Source organism: Megalops cyprinoides, chromosome 3 (assembly GCF_013368585.1).
Source record: "Megalops cyprinoides isolate fMegCyp1 chromosome 3, fMegCyp1.pri, whole genome shotgun sequence".
NCBI classification, from domain to species: Eukaryota; Metazoa; Chordata; class Actinopteri; order Elopiformes; family Megalopidae; genus Megalops; species Megalops cyprinoides.
In genome coordinates this window covers 530,219-548,579 of record NC_050585.1, presented here as the reverse complement: position 1 = coordinate 548,579, position 18,361 = coordinate 530,219, and the positions used below count along the sequence as shown (strand labels likewise).

General features: G+C 40.1%; 1 protein-coding gene across 1 annotated transcript in view; it reads left to right on the top strand.

Moving 5' to 3' along the window:
- Positions 1 to 15,207, top strand: part of zbtb20 (zinc finger and BTB domain containing 20) — a 199,381-nt gene extending 184,174 nt beyond the window's left edge. Inside the window, exons 6-7 of the mRNA XM_036523949.1 lie at positions 14,899 to 15,003; positions 15,159 to 15,207. Coding sequence (XP_036379842.1) covers positions 14,899 to 15,003; positions 15,159 to 15,181 — 128 coding nt within the window. The 3' untranslated portion in view covers positions 15,182 to 15,207. The remainder of the gene's footprint in view (positions 1 to 14,898; positions 15,004 to 15,158) is intronic.
- The last annotated feature ends 3,154 nt before the right edge of the window (positions 15,208 to 18,361 follow it).

Genomic DNA, 18,361 nt, shown 5'->3' with positions numbered 1-18,361 from the left:
CGTTAAAGACGCTCGGAACCCGACGCTCCCGTGGTCCGCGCCTGAGTCCCTGCCTGAGCCCCGACATTTTTCTTTTAGAGCAGTGGCTTGTCCTTTTCAGCCTGACATGGAATAAACTAAAACACTCTGGACTGTACTTCTTTTTCACTGGTTCAGATTTCAGTCAGTTGGATCAATTGTTAAGCCAAGGAATTTCACTTTGTGGTTCCCCAGCTCACACTTTCCCATGTTCAGAGTAATTCTTGTTTTCTCAGTCTTAAGCACAATTTGTTGTCCAACATCATGCTCTGACTGTGTTTCTCCCCAAATAAAGACAAAGTACCCAGGGGCAGAGGTTCTTAGTCACAAACACCACAACTGAACACCAGTCAGTTGGCTCCTCCACTCTGGTTAGTATACCCAGGCTCTCCATTCACCCCAGCTCCTCCTTGACTTTGCCTAACAAGGGGAGAGGAACCCTTCTAAAGAGTAATTAAGCTGTCATATCTGGCTTAGAAGTTTGAATATTTATAGCTGCTGTACTGTTCCTAGGTCATTAGACAGCTTGTCCCAGTCACTTTCAGTGTTACAGCATCATTGCTGTATTGACTGGATGCCAGGTTTAGCGTGACTACAGTGGTCACACCCAGCAATGCAGTATGTAGATTGCTGACTACATAAATGTTGTCCTTGATAGTAAGCTGACCCTCCCCTAGTGACTAATTAACCATCCTCATTAAAGACTGATTTTGGAACACCACCTAGCCCAAACAGTGGTTTCTTACCTTTGGATAATGTCCTTGTGTCACTCTCCTTCATGATGTCTCTGTTTGTGCACTCTGTCTGTGCACACTATAAGAAAAAAAGAGGATGGAGAAGAAGAATGCAAGTTGGTGTGAAAGTCTTTAATTTGGTAGAAAACAGTATCGAAGCACGTGAAAAACAGAGTCAGGGTGAGCCCTGATCGTTCAGACTAATTCCCATATATACAGTTTAGGTGTGTTCTTAATGTAAATGAACCGGACCTGTCACCTGTATGATAATAAAGTCAGAGTGCCAGTTTTGAGTAAGCCAGGATACCATTGTTTGAGTTGGCCCGGATACCCCTTTGTCTGAGATAGTTCTTGATTGCCCACTCCCGGTCCCATTGTATAATTGTTTGCCATCTCACTTGACCCAGTTGTTAAGGTGTTGGCAGAGGTGTGGACCATACTGTCAGGGTCTCTATGATCTCAAGCCCTAGGATGCTGTGGCTGTTCAAATACACATTCTGGGGCAGAATTCTGTAATTTCTTTCAGCACTAAATGATTGTAACATCCGCATTGGTGTCCATCTTGAATTTTACTTTGTTGTTTTTGAAGAACAGAACATTTGTAATATGCTTTTAGTCCAGCCTGCTCCTTTGCTGGCACTGACACATGTTAATGGTGCACATGTGGCTTTCCTGAATGACTTTTGCTTGTCACTGCAGCTAAAATAACATCAATCTCAGTAGCATTTTTGTTAGCTCACACCTAAAGCCTTTCTGTTGTTTTTTAACCTATTCAGACTGTCTTGCCATGCTCATAGAGTCAAATCTTTATCCAACTGAATTTGCTCTGAAAGAGTGGTATCCTTCAGTCCAGTCTAGTAAAAGTTCATTGTGAGGTGGACCATAATGGCAATTTTCAGCAAGCGCATATATAGATGTAATAAAAGACTTAACCTTCTCCATGGCTTGTTGCACTCCTTGTTTAAATGTAGCCCTCTCATTGATCACATTATTATTTGGTACAAAACAGCACTGCACTGTTGCCTTTCAGCATTAGCTAGATTTTTGCCCTCTCACAAGGTCATGTGCCTCTTCACCTATGCAGTAAAGGGCTCAATATAATTAAAGTATCACAGGATATATCAAATCAGTGTGCTAAAAAGCCCTAGTTGTGCATAGACTTTAATGCAGAAGTAGTTTCATTAATTTCCTGCCATCTGCGTCTTTTGCAAGCATTGACCTCAAATGTAGTAGTTATTTTTATTTTTTTATGATTTACAGATGTGTCAACCCAAAGAGTGATTTTACCTTATAATAACAACATGAACAACAACAATGCTACAAGTTGCAATGGTAATACGCCTACAGTGTCGTTGAGTTATTTACTATACCCAAGGTAGTTTTATGAAATTTGTAAATCTATTTGTTCAAGCAAAACTTCCAAAAGCAGGTTTAAATAAAACTTGCTTTCCCCTATATTCTGCATCTTTACTCCACAAATAACTATCAAATAAAACAAGTAATGAGACAGTGATTGGACTGTGATTAGACTGACACATTCACCGGCTAATCCTAAACTCATAGCCCAAATGTTTGGCTTTCTTATTTCTGCTTGAAATCTTGGTATTAGATGGGGAAAAAGAGGAACAGTTGAGTGTTATCAGCATACCAGTGAAAAGGGAATCCATGAGAGGAAATGACAGGGCTGAATGAACTTGTGTATAAGGAGAACAAAAGAGGGCTGAGGACTGATCCCTGAGAGACTCCTGTACTAAGACAGAGGTTGACATGGAACCTCTTGCAGGTAGGCAAGAGAATATGGTCATTTCCTGTATCACAGACTGCAGAAAAGTTTAGGAGGATCAAGACAACAGATTTAGAAGCAGCTCATGCAATGTGAAGTAGTAGCCAGCCTTGAAACCAGACTGGTGGAGATCATGCAGGTTATTCTGTGTCAGACAGTTGATTTAAAATTGCACATTGCAGGGTTATGGAGAGGTAAAGGAGCTGTGAGACAGTGAGGTTGGGGAGGAGGTTGGGGTAGAGGCATAAGTAAGAAAAGAAGGAGAACAACTTACAGGGATTGGTGGATAACTTCTGAATAATGTTAGAAACTAACATGCTTTAGCAGATGAGAGAGCAGATCAGGAGGTAGAAAGAACCTATTTAGATTTGGATTGGCAGATTTTTTTCTTTTAAATATTACATGTAAGACATGAAACGACAGCAACAGAGCAAACATAAGTCAAACAAACAACAATAACCACATCAAAAGTAAAAAAAAAATAATTAAGAAACATCTAAGACAAAACAGGAGTATTACAAAAGGGTAGAACAGACAAAATTACTCAACCCTCTAGCCACCCCCCACTCTTCCTCCCTCCTCTAGTCCCCCCAGCCCTTCCTCCCCCTTACCCTCCCTGTAGACAGGGTGGAAAGGACAAGCTATGTCTGGATCAACAAATGGGCAAAATAAATGTATGTATAAGTACATGTGGAGGAGGAAAAAAAAAAAAGAACAAACACCCCCCCCCCTCCCAGAGGAGGACAACGTCTTGTTCTGTCTTCTCCGTTATTATACAATATATTTCATTATTCTTTACCTTCTTTGTTTAAATATATTACCAATTCCATCCTTCAGCCTCTCTAACTTTATCCCATCTTTTGGCATAAGCTAAAGCTCCTTTTTCATGTGCCATAAGACACTCGGTTCTACAATAATAGTTGACAAAGTTCTTGAATCTCTCAATTCTTAGAGTCTCCACTGATGTCAACCCAAAAATAAATACTTTTCCCAGCAATATAATTATGTTGTGTATTGTGTGAGAGTGTTTTGATATATCGCCCAGTATCACTGTAAACAAGTTTAATTGAAAACAAACATTCTGCATTGATAACCATTCCTGAACCTTTTTCCAAAATAAGGCCACAATCGGACAATACCAAAACAAATGCTCTACAGATTCCACCTCTTCTTGGCAGAATCGGCATATGGGGGATGGGTCAATTCCCCAGATATTTAAGGTGTTTTTCCCCGCTGAAAGGACATAATAGATAGATAGGTAAAGCTCATTTTCTGTAATTAGGCTTTCACATGATTCTTTCTGTTCGTCAGATATTTTAACATGAGTATGAGGAAAGAATAATTTGCAGTTGTCTTTATTTAATTGTACGGGTGAGGACTTAAATGAAAATATCTCTGTAAAATATTTCTCTACTTCATTCAAAATATCAACTGGTGTAGTGAGGATTTTTGAATCATTCCTTTTTAATTTTAGTATATTTTTCATTGTATTATTTCTCTGTTGAAGGTTTAAAAAGAATTTTTTGCATTTCTATCTCCTTTTTAATTTCTAGTTCGTTTAACCTAAACTGTTTCTGTCTTTGTGAGGCAAATTTAATTGAGTGTCCTCTAAAAGCGCATTTAAATGTGTCCCAAACTGTAAGAGGGTCTGTTGATCCTATGTTATGTGAGAAAAAGTCTGTGATAAATTCCTTTGTTCTTTCTACAAATGTTCGATCCTCTAGTAATTTTTGAATGAATTTCCAATACCCACGACCGCGGGGATATTCAGTCATTTCTAAATGGAGTGATACAAGTTGATGATCAGATCTTACTTCGTCTTCAATTAAAACCTTTTTTACTTTGGATATCAATGAGAATGAAATAAGGAAATAATCTATACTACTTGCCTGGTTTTGTCTTCTCTGTGTATACCTATGTGATTTTGGGTTTTTTAATCTCCAAATGTCTATCAGGTCCATTGTGTCCATTATAGATGTAATTTCTGTAGAAGCATGCGGGTGGTAATTGATTGAGTTAACTACCTTTTCGATCCATAAGAGTATTCTGAACTATGTTATAATCTCCAACCATTATATAAAAATCATAAGTTAATCAAACAGACTTGCTTGTCTTCAATAGTTATGTTTAAAATGATTCATCTTCCTTGAGAATCTATTTCTGAAGCTTGAGAAGGGATTTTGAAGTTATTTTTAAATAAGATCATCACTCCCCTTGAGTTTTTTTAAACTGTGGGAAAATAATATTGGACCACCCCATTCCTCCTTCCAAACAGTTTCATCTGAAGGTACTGAGTGTGTTTCTTGCAAACAGATAATCGGGTATTCTTTATGTTTTAACCAGGTAAATACTTGTTGTCTTTTTTATCTGCTAGGCCATTACAATTATAGCTCGCAATAATAACTTTCTCACTTCCCATTATTTAAAGGCTTAAGTTTAAAACTTGTAATGTTTTTATATCATGGTCAAATCTTGGAATGTATACATTGTGAAGAAGATGGAAGATAAATGCTACCTTAAGATGCAAGAAGTTGTCCCTCCCCTGCCCTCCTATATCAGCTAGAAATATGCATTCTCCCTCAATCCACATCACCCTCCCTTCCCACAACACTGGCCTCCAAACCCAACCCCCTTTCTCTTTGAAGAGATGAACAGAAAAATAAAACAAGAAGCAAAACAGCAAAAACATAAGGCAAAAACAGCAACAACCAAAGAACAACAACAGTCTCTCAACACTACCTTCTCTTCCAACTGGATTAATAACCTATACCCAAAAGTGATGGGCTTGCCCGAAGACTATGGTGTAGATTCACATCTCATCAAAATTGAAGGAAAAAAAAAAGAAAAAGAAGAAGAAGAAAAAAGTCATCTACTCACAACCATGGTGTAACTTTTGAGTCCCTGTACAGCTGATTATTGATGTATAATTTGTCCACAGTCAAGCGCACTTTGTTGTTTTGTGCCCTGTTGCTCTTCATTATTGGGTAGAGGATGTGTCTTCTTTCCATAATTTCACTAGGGAATTGCTCATACATCGAGAATTGTGTACCTTTTAATTCTCTTCCGAGTTCCAATACATCCATCTTTGTTTTGAAGTTAAGGAATCTGGCCACAACAGGCCTGGGTTTTCTGCGGCCAAGCCTGTCTGCTCTTTCAATTATGGATTCAGTCGCTTGGTCCTCCAACATTTTGAGTTCTTTTTTCATGAATTGTTTCACCAGGTTTTCCGTCTGTGTAATTTTCAGAGTCTTCCTCCTTTATTCCCATGATCACAATGTTATTTCTCAGGCTTCCACATTTCAAGTCAAGTATTTCGGCTTTTACTTGTTTATTATATCAGCTTCTCCGCCTCGTTTTGTAAGGTACTCACTGTTTTTTAAAGATTGCGTTTTCCTCCTTTAAGTCTTCCATTAACAAAGTTCTGCACGAGAGGCTCATATTGAAAATGAAATCTTCAGGAATTACAGGAGCTATCACTGAGTGGGTTCGAAGTTGGTTGTCTAACAGAAAGCAGACTGTAACTGTGGGAAGAACTGTATCAGAGCAGGGTCCTGTACGAAGTGGAGTCCCGCAGGGATCGGTGTTGGGGCCTTTGCTATTTCTTATATACATAAATGATCTTGATGCAGAGGTTAGAAGTAAAATAGTAAAAATTGCAGATGATACAAAACTAGGGGGTCTAGCCAACAGTATAGAATCAACTAAGGTAATACAGGAAGACCTAAACAGCATCCAAAAGTGGGAAGATATCTGGCAGATGACATTCAATTTAGATAAATGTAGATAAAAGTCTTGCATGTGGGAAATAAGAACCTTAGACAAGACTTCATGGGTGGAAAAACACTAGAATGTGTTCAATTTGAAAAAGACTTGGGAGTAATAGTTGACTCAAGCTTAACAGGATCTAGGCAGTGTGCTGTAGCAGTAAAAAAGGCCAACTGGATGCTGGGATATATAGCAAAAGGACTCAATGAGGTTAACTATGATATATTTTTTAGGGTGAGTTGAGTCTGTAAAACAAGAGGACATAAATGGAAAGTAGTTAAGAGTAAGTTCCGCACTGATAGAAGAAAATATTATTTTACACAAAGAGTTATCAATACATGGAATAGGTTGCCAGGTCATGTAGTTGAGGCAGAGACCCTTGCTGTGTTCAAGTCTAGATGCAGTTTTGGATACTCTTTAATTAAATGGCAAGCTTAGTTGGGCCAAATGGCCTGTTCTCATCATAATATGTTCTTATGACAACATCTTCTTATGTTCTTATGACCTTAGTAACCATCTAGCAATGCCCTAGTAACCACCTAGCAACACCCTAGCAACCACCTTATATATCTTAGCAACCACCTAGTAACGCCCTGGCAACCACCTAGCAACAGCCTAGCAACCATCCAGCAACATCCTAGATCCTAGAAACCGCTTACCAACATCCTAGCAACCACCTAGCAACACCCTAGCAACCACAAAAAAGACAAACTTGATTTTTGATTGCAGTGCGAGAAATTTGCTCTCAAAACTTTCTTTTATGGTTGCAGTAAAAAGACACAAAAATAACTTCATAGGATACCAAAGTATCACCTGATTCTTCTGCATGCATGTCTTCTCACTCATCTCTTCTTGATTCTCTTTTTCCTCCTATTTCCAGACCCGTGCCACCATCTCCTCAAAATCCGGGGCTGTCTGATACACTCCATGCCCACAGACAAAAAACTAAAGGAAAGGAAATGGGAAAAAAATCTGCCAAAAAACACATCAGAGTGCGGACAGGAGAAGATGGCGGAACATGCGGAGTGACTAGCGCAGCGCAGCACAGCTCTCAAACACTTCCCATGAATGTTGATTTAAATACAGCTTAAAATTCCATACAATACGGAACTTAAAAGCACCCTGGCTAACGAAATTGAGAATCTTGAGTCGTTTATTGACAAATACTATTTCGATATGTCTGCCAAACCAGATCACAAGAGATCGAGAGAAGAATTGTCAAGTGCAAGCGAACCAGAAATTGAGAGGACTACCGCGTTAACAAAAACAGATCGCGCAATGCTGGAAGCCATGCACGAACAAATAAAACAACTGAAGAAACTAGATCTCTTGCAAGAAATGATAAAAGATATAGCTGAACTCAAGTCGGCGGTTGACTTCACGAACAAGTTAACTGCCTTTTGAAAGTCCAAATAGATAATATCATAAGCTTGGTTTGAGTCCAGACATGCTGTAGCCTCCTCAAAGAAGTCCAAGAGGTTTGTTAAGCACAACCTCCCTTTGTGAAAACCGTGTTGGCTATCATTTAAGACACCATTTTGTTCCAGGAATAATTCCAAATTATCCCTAATGATGGATTCCAGTATTTTGCATGCGATACAAGTTAAGCTGACAGGCCTATAATTTCCTGGATCAGTCCGGTCTCCTTTCTTGTAGATAGGTACTACACTGCCATGTTTCCAGTCATCTGGTATTTCTCCAGTTTTAAGGGATTGCTTAAAAATAACTGTCAGAGGCTTGTAAACCACCTCTGCTAGTACTGTGAGAACTCTTGGATATATTCCATCAGGGCCTGCTGCCTTATTTGTTTTAAGTTTTTGAAGTTTATCTAGTACTTCTGCATCATTTAAATCAATTTCCTCCAAAGTCTCTGAGAACTGACTGCACCTGAAGGCATATGCAAAAACACTTCACTAGTGAAACTCTCCACAAAGTAACTGTTTAGTGTATCAGCAATAATTTTGTTATCATAAACCATAACTCCATCCTTATTTTTTATACCTCTTATTTCATCCTTAACTATCCTTTTTTGACCATAATATTGAAAAAAGCATTTAGAGTTGTTCTTTGCATCTAGTGCAATCTGTCTTTCAAAACACGTTTTAGCTTCTCTTATTTTTTGTATTTATTTTTTATATAATAATATTACTGTATTCAGTCTTATTACTATCTGAGCTCATCAACCTGTGTTTTATAAATAATTTCCTTTTTTGTTTCAAACTGTCCCGTAGCAACTTATTCATCCACTGTGGGTGCTTCTTTTTCAGCTTCCCTTTTCTCACTTGCAGAATGAGTTTACGCTGTACATCCAGAATAATCGTTTTAAATATGCACCACATTTCTTTGACAGTTTTACCATCTAGAAGAGGTACCCAGTTTATATTCCTTGTATAATCACGTATCTTCATAAAGTCAGCTTGTCTAAAGTTGAATACTCTAGTATTGGAAAATGTGGGCTTAACTTGCTAAAAAACTTCAAACGTAATTGAAATATGGTCACTTGTTCCAAGTGGTTCCCCTACCTCAGTACTGCCGATTCTATCAGGATTATTACACAGAACCAGATCTATGATTGTGTTCTCTCTTGTGTGTTGAGTAACAGACTGTATAAAAAAAACAGTCATTTACAACATCCAAAACCTCTTCCTCACATTTACCTTGACCTGACACAGCTACCCAATTAACTGAAGGGTAACTGAAGTCTCCCATTACTATTGTCTCACCCTCCTGACATGCTAGTTTAATGTTATCAAAGAGCATACTGTTGACACTGCTGTCTGAGGCTGGTGGCCTATAGCATAGTCCAACATTCAGACCTTTTTCATGTTCCCCCAATATTTTAATCCATATGCCTTCACTAACACCAAGGGGCTCTATTCCTGGGATTTCCTGAATATTAAGATTATCCTTTACATAGAGAGCTACGCCTCCTCCTCTTCTATTGATTCTATCTTTTCTTAGCAGCTTGTATCCCTCTACGTTGTACTCATCCCCATTCCCTGCACGAAGCCATGTCTCTGTAATCCCAACAACATCATAATTACTATTAGTCATGACGGTTTCTAGATCCAAAATTTAATTTTTTATGCTTCTAGCATTTAAACAGAGGAGTTTCAGGGTACCATGTGTGCATATCCTGTCCTTCACCCCTGCCCCCAGCTGCTCAGAACCATCTCTATTACAGTGCTGCTCTGACTGATTTATAAGCATCGTTTCCTCACTACTAACAAAATATTTAGCCACGGTGTGTTCTATTCCGGCAGTCTGTCTATCCCTACCCACCCTCCCTGCCCCCCCAGACCCTAGTTTAAATAACCCTCTGCTACCCTAAGCATACGCTGGCCCAGTGCAGCTGTACCCCTCCGGTTCAGGTGTAACCCATCCCGCTTGTACAGGTCACCCCTGTTCCAAAAGGAGTCCCAGTGCCCCATAAACCTGTACCCCTATTTCCTACACCGGGTTTGTAGCCACATGTTAAACCTCCATATAAAGACTTTCTTCCCTTTGCTTGCACGTGGTACTGGTAGAATTCCAGAGAAGACTACCGTGGAGGTTGTGCTCCTAATCTTCCCTGCTCGCTCAATAAATTTTTATTGCAGAACCCTGAACCTACCCTTTCCTATGTCATTGGCTCCAACATGGACCATGACCACTGGATCCTCCCCTGCTCTGGCCAGGAGCTTGTCCACACTCTCCAGGAGGTCTCCAACCTGGGCACCAGGCAGGCAACAGACTATGCGAGACTCCTTGTCACACGAACATACTATGCTATCTACCCCTCTAATGATGAGTCCCCCACTATCACTAGCTCCCTTTTCTTGGAGGATGAGGCCACCTGGGTGCCCTGGGGCTCTTCAGTCCTCCCACTCTCAGGATCGTGGGCCAACTCGTCCTGCTGTGGCACAAAACGGTTGGTCACCGCGATCTCTGAAGATGCCGCCCCTCTTGGAATTGTGCGCCCCTTTCTATGCCTACGCCCTACTGTAACCCAGCTCTCTCGCCCTATCTGGTCTGTATCTTCCCCCCTACCCAGCTTTGGTGAGCACTCTATCTCCTTATAGGGCGTACTAATCAGTTCCTGGAACTCTAACAATTCAGGATTACTGTGGGCCTCGAGATCAATAATCTTGTTCTCCAAGTGCTCAACAAGTCGGCAACAGTGGCAGATGAACTCATCCTGGAGGTCTCCCTCCAGAAATCCAATCATCCGGCAACTCTCGCACAGTTTTGGCCACATTTTTTTTCCCCTAACTGGACATGCTTTCCCTAAATAAAGATTTACTGCCGAGACAGAAATACCACCTAAAAAGTACTAAAAGCACCAAGATGGCTCAGCACAGTCAAAGGCAGAATTCAAGCATATGACATGCCACTTAGCTCAAATACAATAAAACTACGTTTACAGTTCAGCAGACACGCTAACACAACCAGAATCAGAATATTCTAAAATCTGACGCTGAAAAACAGTAGAAAAAATTAAACAAGCGAAACAACCTAGCTAGCTAAACTACGCGACTAGCTAGCTAAAGTGTGCTGCTTAAATATTTAAAGATTTGCTCCTGAGAGGGTGAAAAACCACAAGAAAACCTCTCGTCGGCTAGAGCCGAATTAGCTGTGTTTGCCAATGAGCTAACTCGTTGGATAACGCTTCGAAGGAAAAAAGTGGAAAATTCCCTCTCTGTCCCCTAATGGCAACAAAAGATTCAACTTTAGGAGCAGATCACACCTACCTTATGTAATAGCTAGGTAAATAGCCCCAATTTTTATTTTTATCCTATTGAATATAATAGCAAAGAGACCATTCCAAAAACACAGCACAAACACAGCAGAACTTGTCCAGGCTAGAGCAATCGAGTAAGAGCAAGAGGTATATGATTTGGTTGCTAGTGCTTTGTTGGGTAGTTGCTAGGGTGTTGCTAAGTGGTTGCTAGGGGGTTGCTAGGGTAAACAATATGGTCGCTGGCTGTTGATAGGGCGTTGCTGGGTGGTTGCCAAAGTGTTGCTAAGTGGTTGCTAGGCGGTTGCTAGGGTGTTACTAAGTGGTTGCTAAGGTAAACAATATGGTTGCTAGGGACACCTTTGGTGAGTGTTGGGTCACATGACCCAAAGCACCAAATCAGGTCCTGTGGCTATTGGTCAAATAGTGACCGAGTGGTAAGGCTTTGAGAAATTCACTGAAGTGAATGGGAAGATGGAAGGATGAATAAACGAGTAAAGGACGAGAGCGGGTCAGTATGGCTTTCAAAGAGAGTTGGGTGGCATGACCTGAGCCAGCATATGAGGTACGTTTGCTGATGGTCTAAGTGTGACTGCGTAAAAGGGCTTTGAAAAATGGAAGTCAATGGGAGGATGGAGGGATGAATAAATGAGTAAAAAATTGGTGAAAAAAGACGAGTGCGGGTCAAGACAGTCTTGGATCAATGTTGGGTCATTTGTCCGAGGCAACATGTGAGATATGGTGGCTATGGGGTGAGAAGTGGCCGAGTGGGAAGGCCATGAAGTGTGAGGGGGTGATTTTGAAAATGAATGGGAGTCTATGGGAAAAAAAGGGATGAAAAAATGACAAAAACCGGAGAACGAGTGCAGGGAGGGCTCAGCTGTATACAAGCAACCTGATCGGGGTCAGATCGGACGGGTTACAGTTGGTTTGGGGTCGATATCTCTAAAACTGTGCGAGGGGAAGGGGGACAAAATTTGGTGGAATAAGAAGAAAACTATCGGATAACAATAGTTGTGCTTGCAATGTTTCGCACTGATGTGAAGCATTGCAAGCAGACTATTGTTATCTGATAGTTTTATTAGTCTGCATGTGAAACATGCAAACTACTGTTCTTTCTCAGGATCTTTCTTATTATTATTAGTTTGCATGTGAAGCATGCAAACTACTGTTCTTTCTCAGGATCTTTCTTATTATTATTATTTTTCTCTTTCTTCCCATTTTGTAAACACTATCTCCTCCTACAGTTTTTATACTACCCATACAAAACGCATACCATATTATTCTACTATATGTGCGGATGTATGCTATTCAAAATCGTAATGATACTAATTATAATTTATTAATTATTAGCAATTAAAAATGCAAAAATTGCCATTGACAATGAATGGAGCTCATTCATTTCCTATGGATAAGTTACCCTCCCAACATGTCCTCCAAATTTGACCATGCTTTTTGGCCAATCAGAGTCATTCATCAACAAACATGGCGGCGTTTTAGTATGTCCTATTGGCTGAAACAGCATCACATGTACTAAAGCGTTTCAGCCAATAGGATTACACTGAAAAAAAATGAAACGCAACCATCTTCGTTTCGCTGGCGAAGCGAGCGACCAAGCTGATTAATAATAACCAAATACATATAATAATACTAATTTAACAATAATATCACAACAGACCGATGTCATACATTTATAAAACATGACGTTCTAATGCAAACTGAAAAGTGCATTCAGCTAACGATTTCGTGCACTACGTGCTACAGCGACGAGCCGTGTCAGTATATATATAGTAATCGCTATGCTGCGCAAAAATGCTTAGCTAGATGTAACCTGACGCAAAAAGTATAAGGTAATAAAAACGCTTTTATCATCATGTTTAACGGTAAACGAAGCTCACTGGCAGGCAGCGATCGCACTCTGACATCGTCAGTATGACTCAGCATAGGAGAACTACGGTTGCTGATTGTTCTAACCTCGAGGAATGATTTTGCTTGTTCCTTAAAAATCAATGCAACTTTATCTGTGTCACTTGTCCAGTTAGCTAGAATAATGCAAGACAGAGCTAACAAGGCAGAGAAAACAATACAATACATAATATATGCTGTCAATGTTGTAAATGTACTGTGACCATTGAGCTACATTGACATGAATTACGGGTCTGCATTGCTGACTAGACGTAACAAGACTATGCTACGTTAATGTTTCAAAACTTCAATAAATACAGCACCCCTATCCACAAAAATGCTTAGCTAGATATAACTAGATGCAACTAAGATATCTGCCAGAGAAAACAACTTTTATTTAACTTTAACTATTGTTTTTGTGAATCAACCGTTATACCAGCACAACGGAGCTCACTGGCAGGTAGCGATCTCACCCTGACATCGTCACTATGATTCATCATAGGAGAACTACGGTTGCTGATAGTTCTAATCTAGAGAAAGCATTTAGCTTGTTACTTAAAAATCGATGCAACTTTAACTGTATCACTTGTCCAGGTACCTAGAATAATGCAAGATAGAGCTAACCAGAGAATACAATACATAATATATGCTGTCAATATTGTAAATGTACTGTGACTATTGAGCTACATACTGACTAGACATAACTAGCCAATGCTACTTTAATATTTCCAAACTTAATACACACTTCACCAATGAGCACAAAAATGCTTAGCTAGATGTAAGTTGTTGCCACTAAAATATTCATTGGATAACAACACATTGTATGATGATATTATTAATAGCCTACTATTGATATGGTTGTTCTCAAATACATAAATATATAATACATTTTACATTAACAATAAATCAGTAATGCATTAAATACTACTTTTATTAACAGGATGACCATAAAACAGTTACATGTATGATGAAGCACAACTAGGTAGACTTTCAATAGGGGAGAACGGGGTAAATTGAGCATAGGGGTAAGATGAGCTATCCCTTGTTTCTAGGAAACAGTAAACAAAATTAATCATGTGACAGCATTTTAAGGAAGAGGAAACCATGCCTTACAATCTGTGGAGAAGGTTGGGATGTGGCAAATATGGTTAGAAATCTATGTGTAAAAATATGTTTTTTTTTTTTTTTTTTTTTCTCTCCTAGTGAATTCTATTTATGTCCAGAGTTAAGGTGATTTAGAGAAAATGTGAATAGAACAATATTACAGATGTATTACACCTCAGTTGGTACCCTTATAAACTATGATGTGAAGGCTATACAAAATTGTGAATGTAACCCTAGCTTGCTGTGGGAAGTATTTTTTTCAAAATGGTGGTTGTGGGGTAAGATGAGCCACCAGGGCTGGGGTATCAATGACACATTCAGTTTTCACTTTTATTGTTAATATTACATAATAACATATAATTGTAAGTTATGTGATGCCTCCATCTCTTATATTACAGAATAGATTTCAAGATGCCACGCTGTTATAAGAGAAAGACAGAGAAGGCTTCAAACCCCTGTGAGGATTTGGACAGAGCAGCTGAGGAAGTAGATTAAGGGAGGTCCATTCGATCAGTTGCAAAGGAGACAAATGTGGACAGAATGACTCTCAAAAGGTTTATTGAGAGAAGAAAGGACGGAGAGTTAAAGACAGGATATGCCAGGTTGTCAGTGATGCACATGGTATTCAGTGAAAGTATGGAGTCAGACCGTGCCAGCCATATTAAGAAACTGTCTTTCCAGTTTCATGGGTTAAGCCCTCTGAAATGTAGACAGCTTGCATATGAATATGCAAAATTGAATGGTGTGAGAATACCCGAGAGCTGGTCCAGTCATGAAAGAGCGGGTCAGTTTTTAAAGAAATATGATTTTCAATATTAAACTTCCTGTATGAAATTTTGCATTGTATTAATTAAGTCCACATCTGTTGACAGGAGTGGACTGGTTGGCATCTTTTATGAGACGTCACCATTTATCATGCCAATCACCAGAAGCCACATCATTAGGGAGGGCCACCGCCTTTAACAAACACACTGTTGGTGAGTTTTTTGATAACCTCTCCTCAACGATGGATAGGTATATCCTACCATAAATAATTTTACAGTTTTGTAGTTTTATAGTTTTACATTTTTACTCATCAAAACCATTCACCATGTTTATTGTACTTAGTTTAACATGGTATTTTTTATTGTAGATTTCATTTCGCACCAAACATGATCTACAATATTGACGAGACAGGCATCACCAACGTGCAGACTCCCAAGCAAATAGTAACAGAGAGGGGAAAGAAGCAAATTGGTTCAGTGACATTTGGAGAAAGAGGGGAGCTTGTCACCCTTATTTGTACAGTGAATGCTGTGGGGAATGTGATTCCACCTATGTTCATCTTTCCTCGTGTGCGCTACCATGTTCATTTCATCAGAGGTGCTCCTGTTGGTTCAATAGGCTGTTCTTCAAAGTCTGGTTGGACAAATCAAAATGCATTTGTCCAATTCCTCCAGCACATCATCAGTCAGACTCATTGCTCACCAAGTAACCGTCTCTTGCTGATCCTCGACAATCATGATTCTCATGTCACACTGCAGGCTGTCAGTTTGGCAAAGGAGAATGGCATTGTGATGCTGACACTCCCTCCACATACCTCACATCGACTCCAGCCATTGGACAAATCTGTGTTCGGCCCACTCAAGACATACTACAACCATGCAGTTGATGGCTGGATGCGATCAAACCCTGGAAAGACCATCTCACTTTATGACATTCCAGGACTGGTCAACACAGCATTCATGCCTGCAGTGACCCACAAAAATATCTTATCAGGGTTTGAGTCAACTGGAATCTTCCCTTTCAATAGGAACATCTTTACTGATGATGATTTCAAGCCATCTGAAGTGACAGACAGGCCTACCAATGAGCAGCCAGCCACATCTGCAAGGCCTAACCCTGAAGAACCAGCCACATCTGCACCTGCACTTCCTCTCTCAGTCACACAGCTCCAGCCACTCCCTGAAAGTACTTCTGATGACTCCTCTGCATATTCCAGCGGATACATGTCTCCTGAGATCATTCCCCTGCCCAAAGCACTGGAGAGAAAAACAAAGCAAACAAGAAAGAGGGTTAGAGACACCCCAGAAAAGCCCAGGAAGTTGTGTTGTGTTGTGTTGAATGACAGTTCTAATGACAGCCCAGACCTTACCTCTGATGAAGACGATCTTACATTAAATGTTGATGATTTTGTGATCGCCAAATTTGCGGGGAAAAAACAAATCTATCACTACATTGGTCAGCTGGTAAAAATGAAATGAATGAAATTGAGCTTGAAGCAAGATTCCTTAAAAGAAGCCGCACAACTTATGGATCCGATCAGAGGCCAACATTTACTTTCAAAGAGAGAGATGAGGCTGTTATACTGTTATACTGTTATACTGAAATTTCTGGGGGAAAATACAAAAATACTTTCGATGCCTTCGTCTCATATACAATAAAAGCTTCGTTTACTGTTTCAATTCAACTACTTCCTTATTATTATCTCAAGTGGAGGTGACATACTTCCTGTTTGAGAGTGGAGCGCCACTTGCCCCATGGTCTGTAGCAAGACCCTTTTCGATATTTACCTGGCTGAATTACTTAAAGGCGTGGCAAACGCAGATGTGCTGAACGGCAAATTTCGTTTTAACCCTTTCGCATGTAAGTTATTTGTAATGGTATGTGTGTTATCTTATATGGTTCGTTATGTTTTCATTTACGTTATTAAGTTTCTTATAGATTTCAGTTAGCATTTGCTATATTTTTAGAGTTAAATCGCTGTTTCCTCAAAACTAGAATTAGCTAGAATTTCAATCTAGTGTTCTAATCGCACCAGTTTTAGCATATGCGCTAAACGGCTAATCACACCGGTGTGACCGTACGCGCGAAAGGGTTAAAACGAAATTTGCCGTTCAGCACATCTGCGTTTGCCACGCCTTTCAGTAATTCAGCCAGGTAAATATCCGCGTTGCAGTCAAACTTGATAATATGATTAATTTGTGTTAAAACATTAAGGCGTGTTATGTGTTATGTGTTATGTCGAACTGTTGTATTGTCACCGTGGGCCTGAGAGTAACGCAATTTCAATCGTCCGTATGTCCTGTGCATATTGGAGAATTGACAATAAAGTTGACTTTGACATTACACAATGAATCATGCTATCACATGCAAACTCAGAGTTTCTTCAGAAACTCTAAATTCTAGTTCTTTTTCTTCTTCTTCTTATTTCACCAAATTTTGGACCAATTCTTCTCCCGCAGTTTTCAAGATATCGACCCCAAACCAACTGTAACCCGTCCGGTCTGACCCCGGTCGGGTTGCTTGTATACAGCTAAGCCGTACCCGCACTGGTTCTCCGGTTTCTGTCATTTTTTCATCCCTTTTTTCCCATAGACTCCTACTCATTTTCAAAATCACCCCCTCACACTTCCATGGCCTTCCCACTCGGTCACTTTTCACCCCATAGCCCCCATACCTCACACGTTGCCTCGGGACAAATGACCCAACACTCAGGAGACCGTCTTGACCTGCACTCGTCTTTTTGTCACTTTTTTCATCAGTTTTTTTACTCATTTATTAATCTCTCCATCCTGCCATTGACTTCAATTCATTTTTAAAAACCCTATCACACGATCACATTTAGGCCATCAGCAAAGCTACCTCATATGCTGGCTCAGGTCATGCCACGAAACAATCATTGAAAGCCATACTGACCTGCACTCATCTTTTACTCATTTATTCATCCCTCCATCCTCCCATTGACTTCAATTCATTTTTCAAAGTCTTACTGCTCGGTCACCTTTGGCCTGACAGCCACCGTACCGCATACGCTGCCTCGGGTCAAATCACCCAACTGTCATTGAAATCCATACTGACCCGCACTCGTCTTTTTGTAGTTCACTCCTCCCTCCATCCTCCCATTGACTTCAATTCATTTTTCAAAGTATTACCGCTTGGTCACCTTTCGGCCTACGGTCACAGTACCTCATATGCTGCCTCAGGTCATGCCACTCAACACTCATTGAAAGCCATACTGACCCACACTCGTCTTTTTGTCATTCACTCCTCCCTCCATCCTCCCATTGACTTCCATTCATTTTTCAAAGTCTTATCGCTCGGTCACCTTTTGGCCTACGGTCACAGTACCTCATATGCTGCCTCAGGTCATGCCACCCAACACTCACTGAAACCCATACTGAAACTGCACTCGTCCTTTACTCTTTTATTCATCCATTCATCCTCCCATTCACTTCAGTGAATTTCTCAAAGCCTTACCACTCGGTCACCATTTGACCAATAGCCACGGGACCTGATTTGGCACTTTGGGTCATGTGACCCAACACTCATCAAAGGTGGGTATATCCCTAGCAA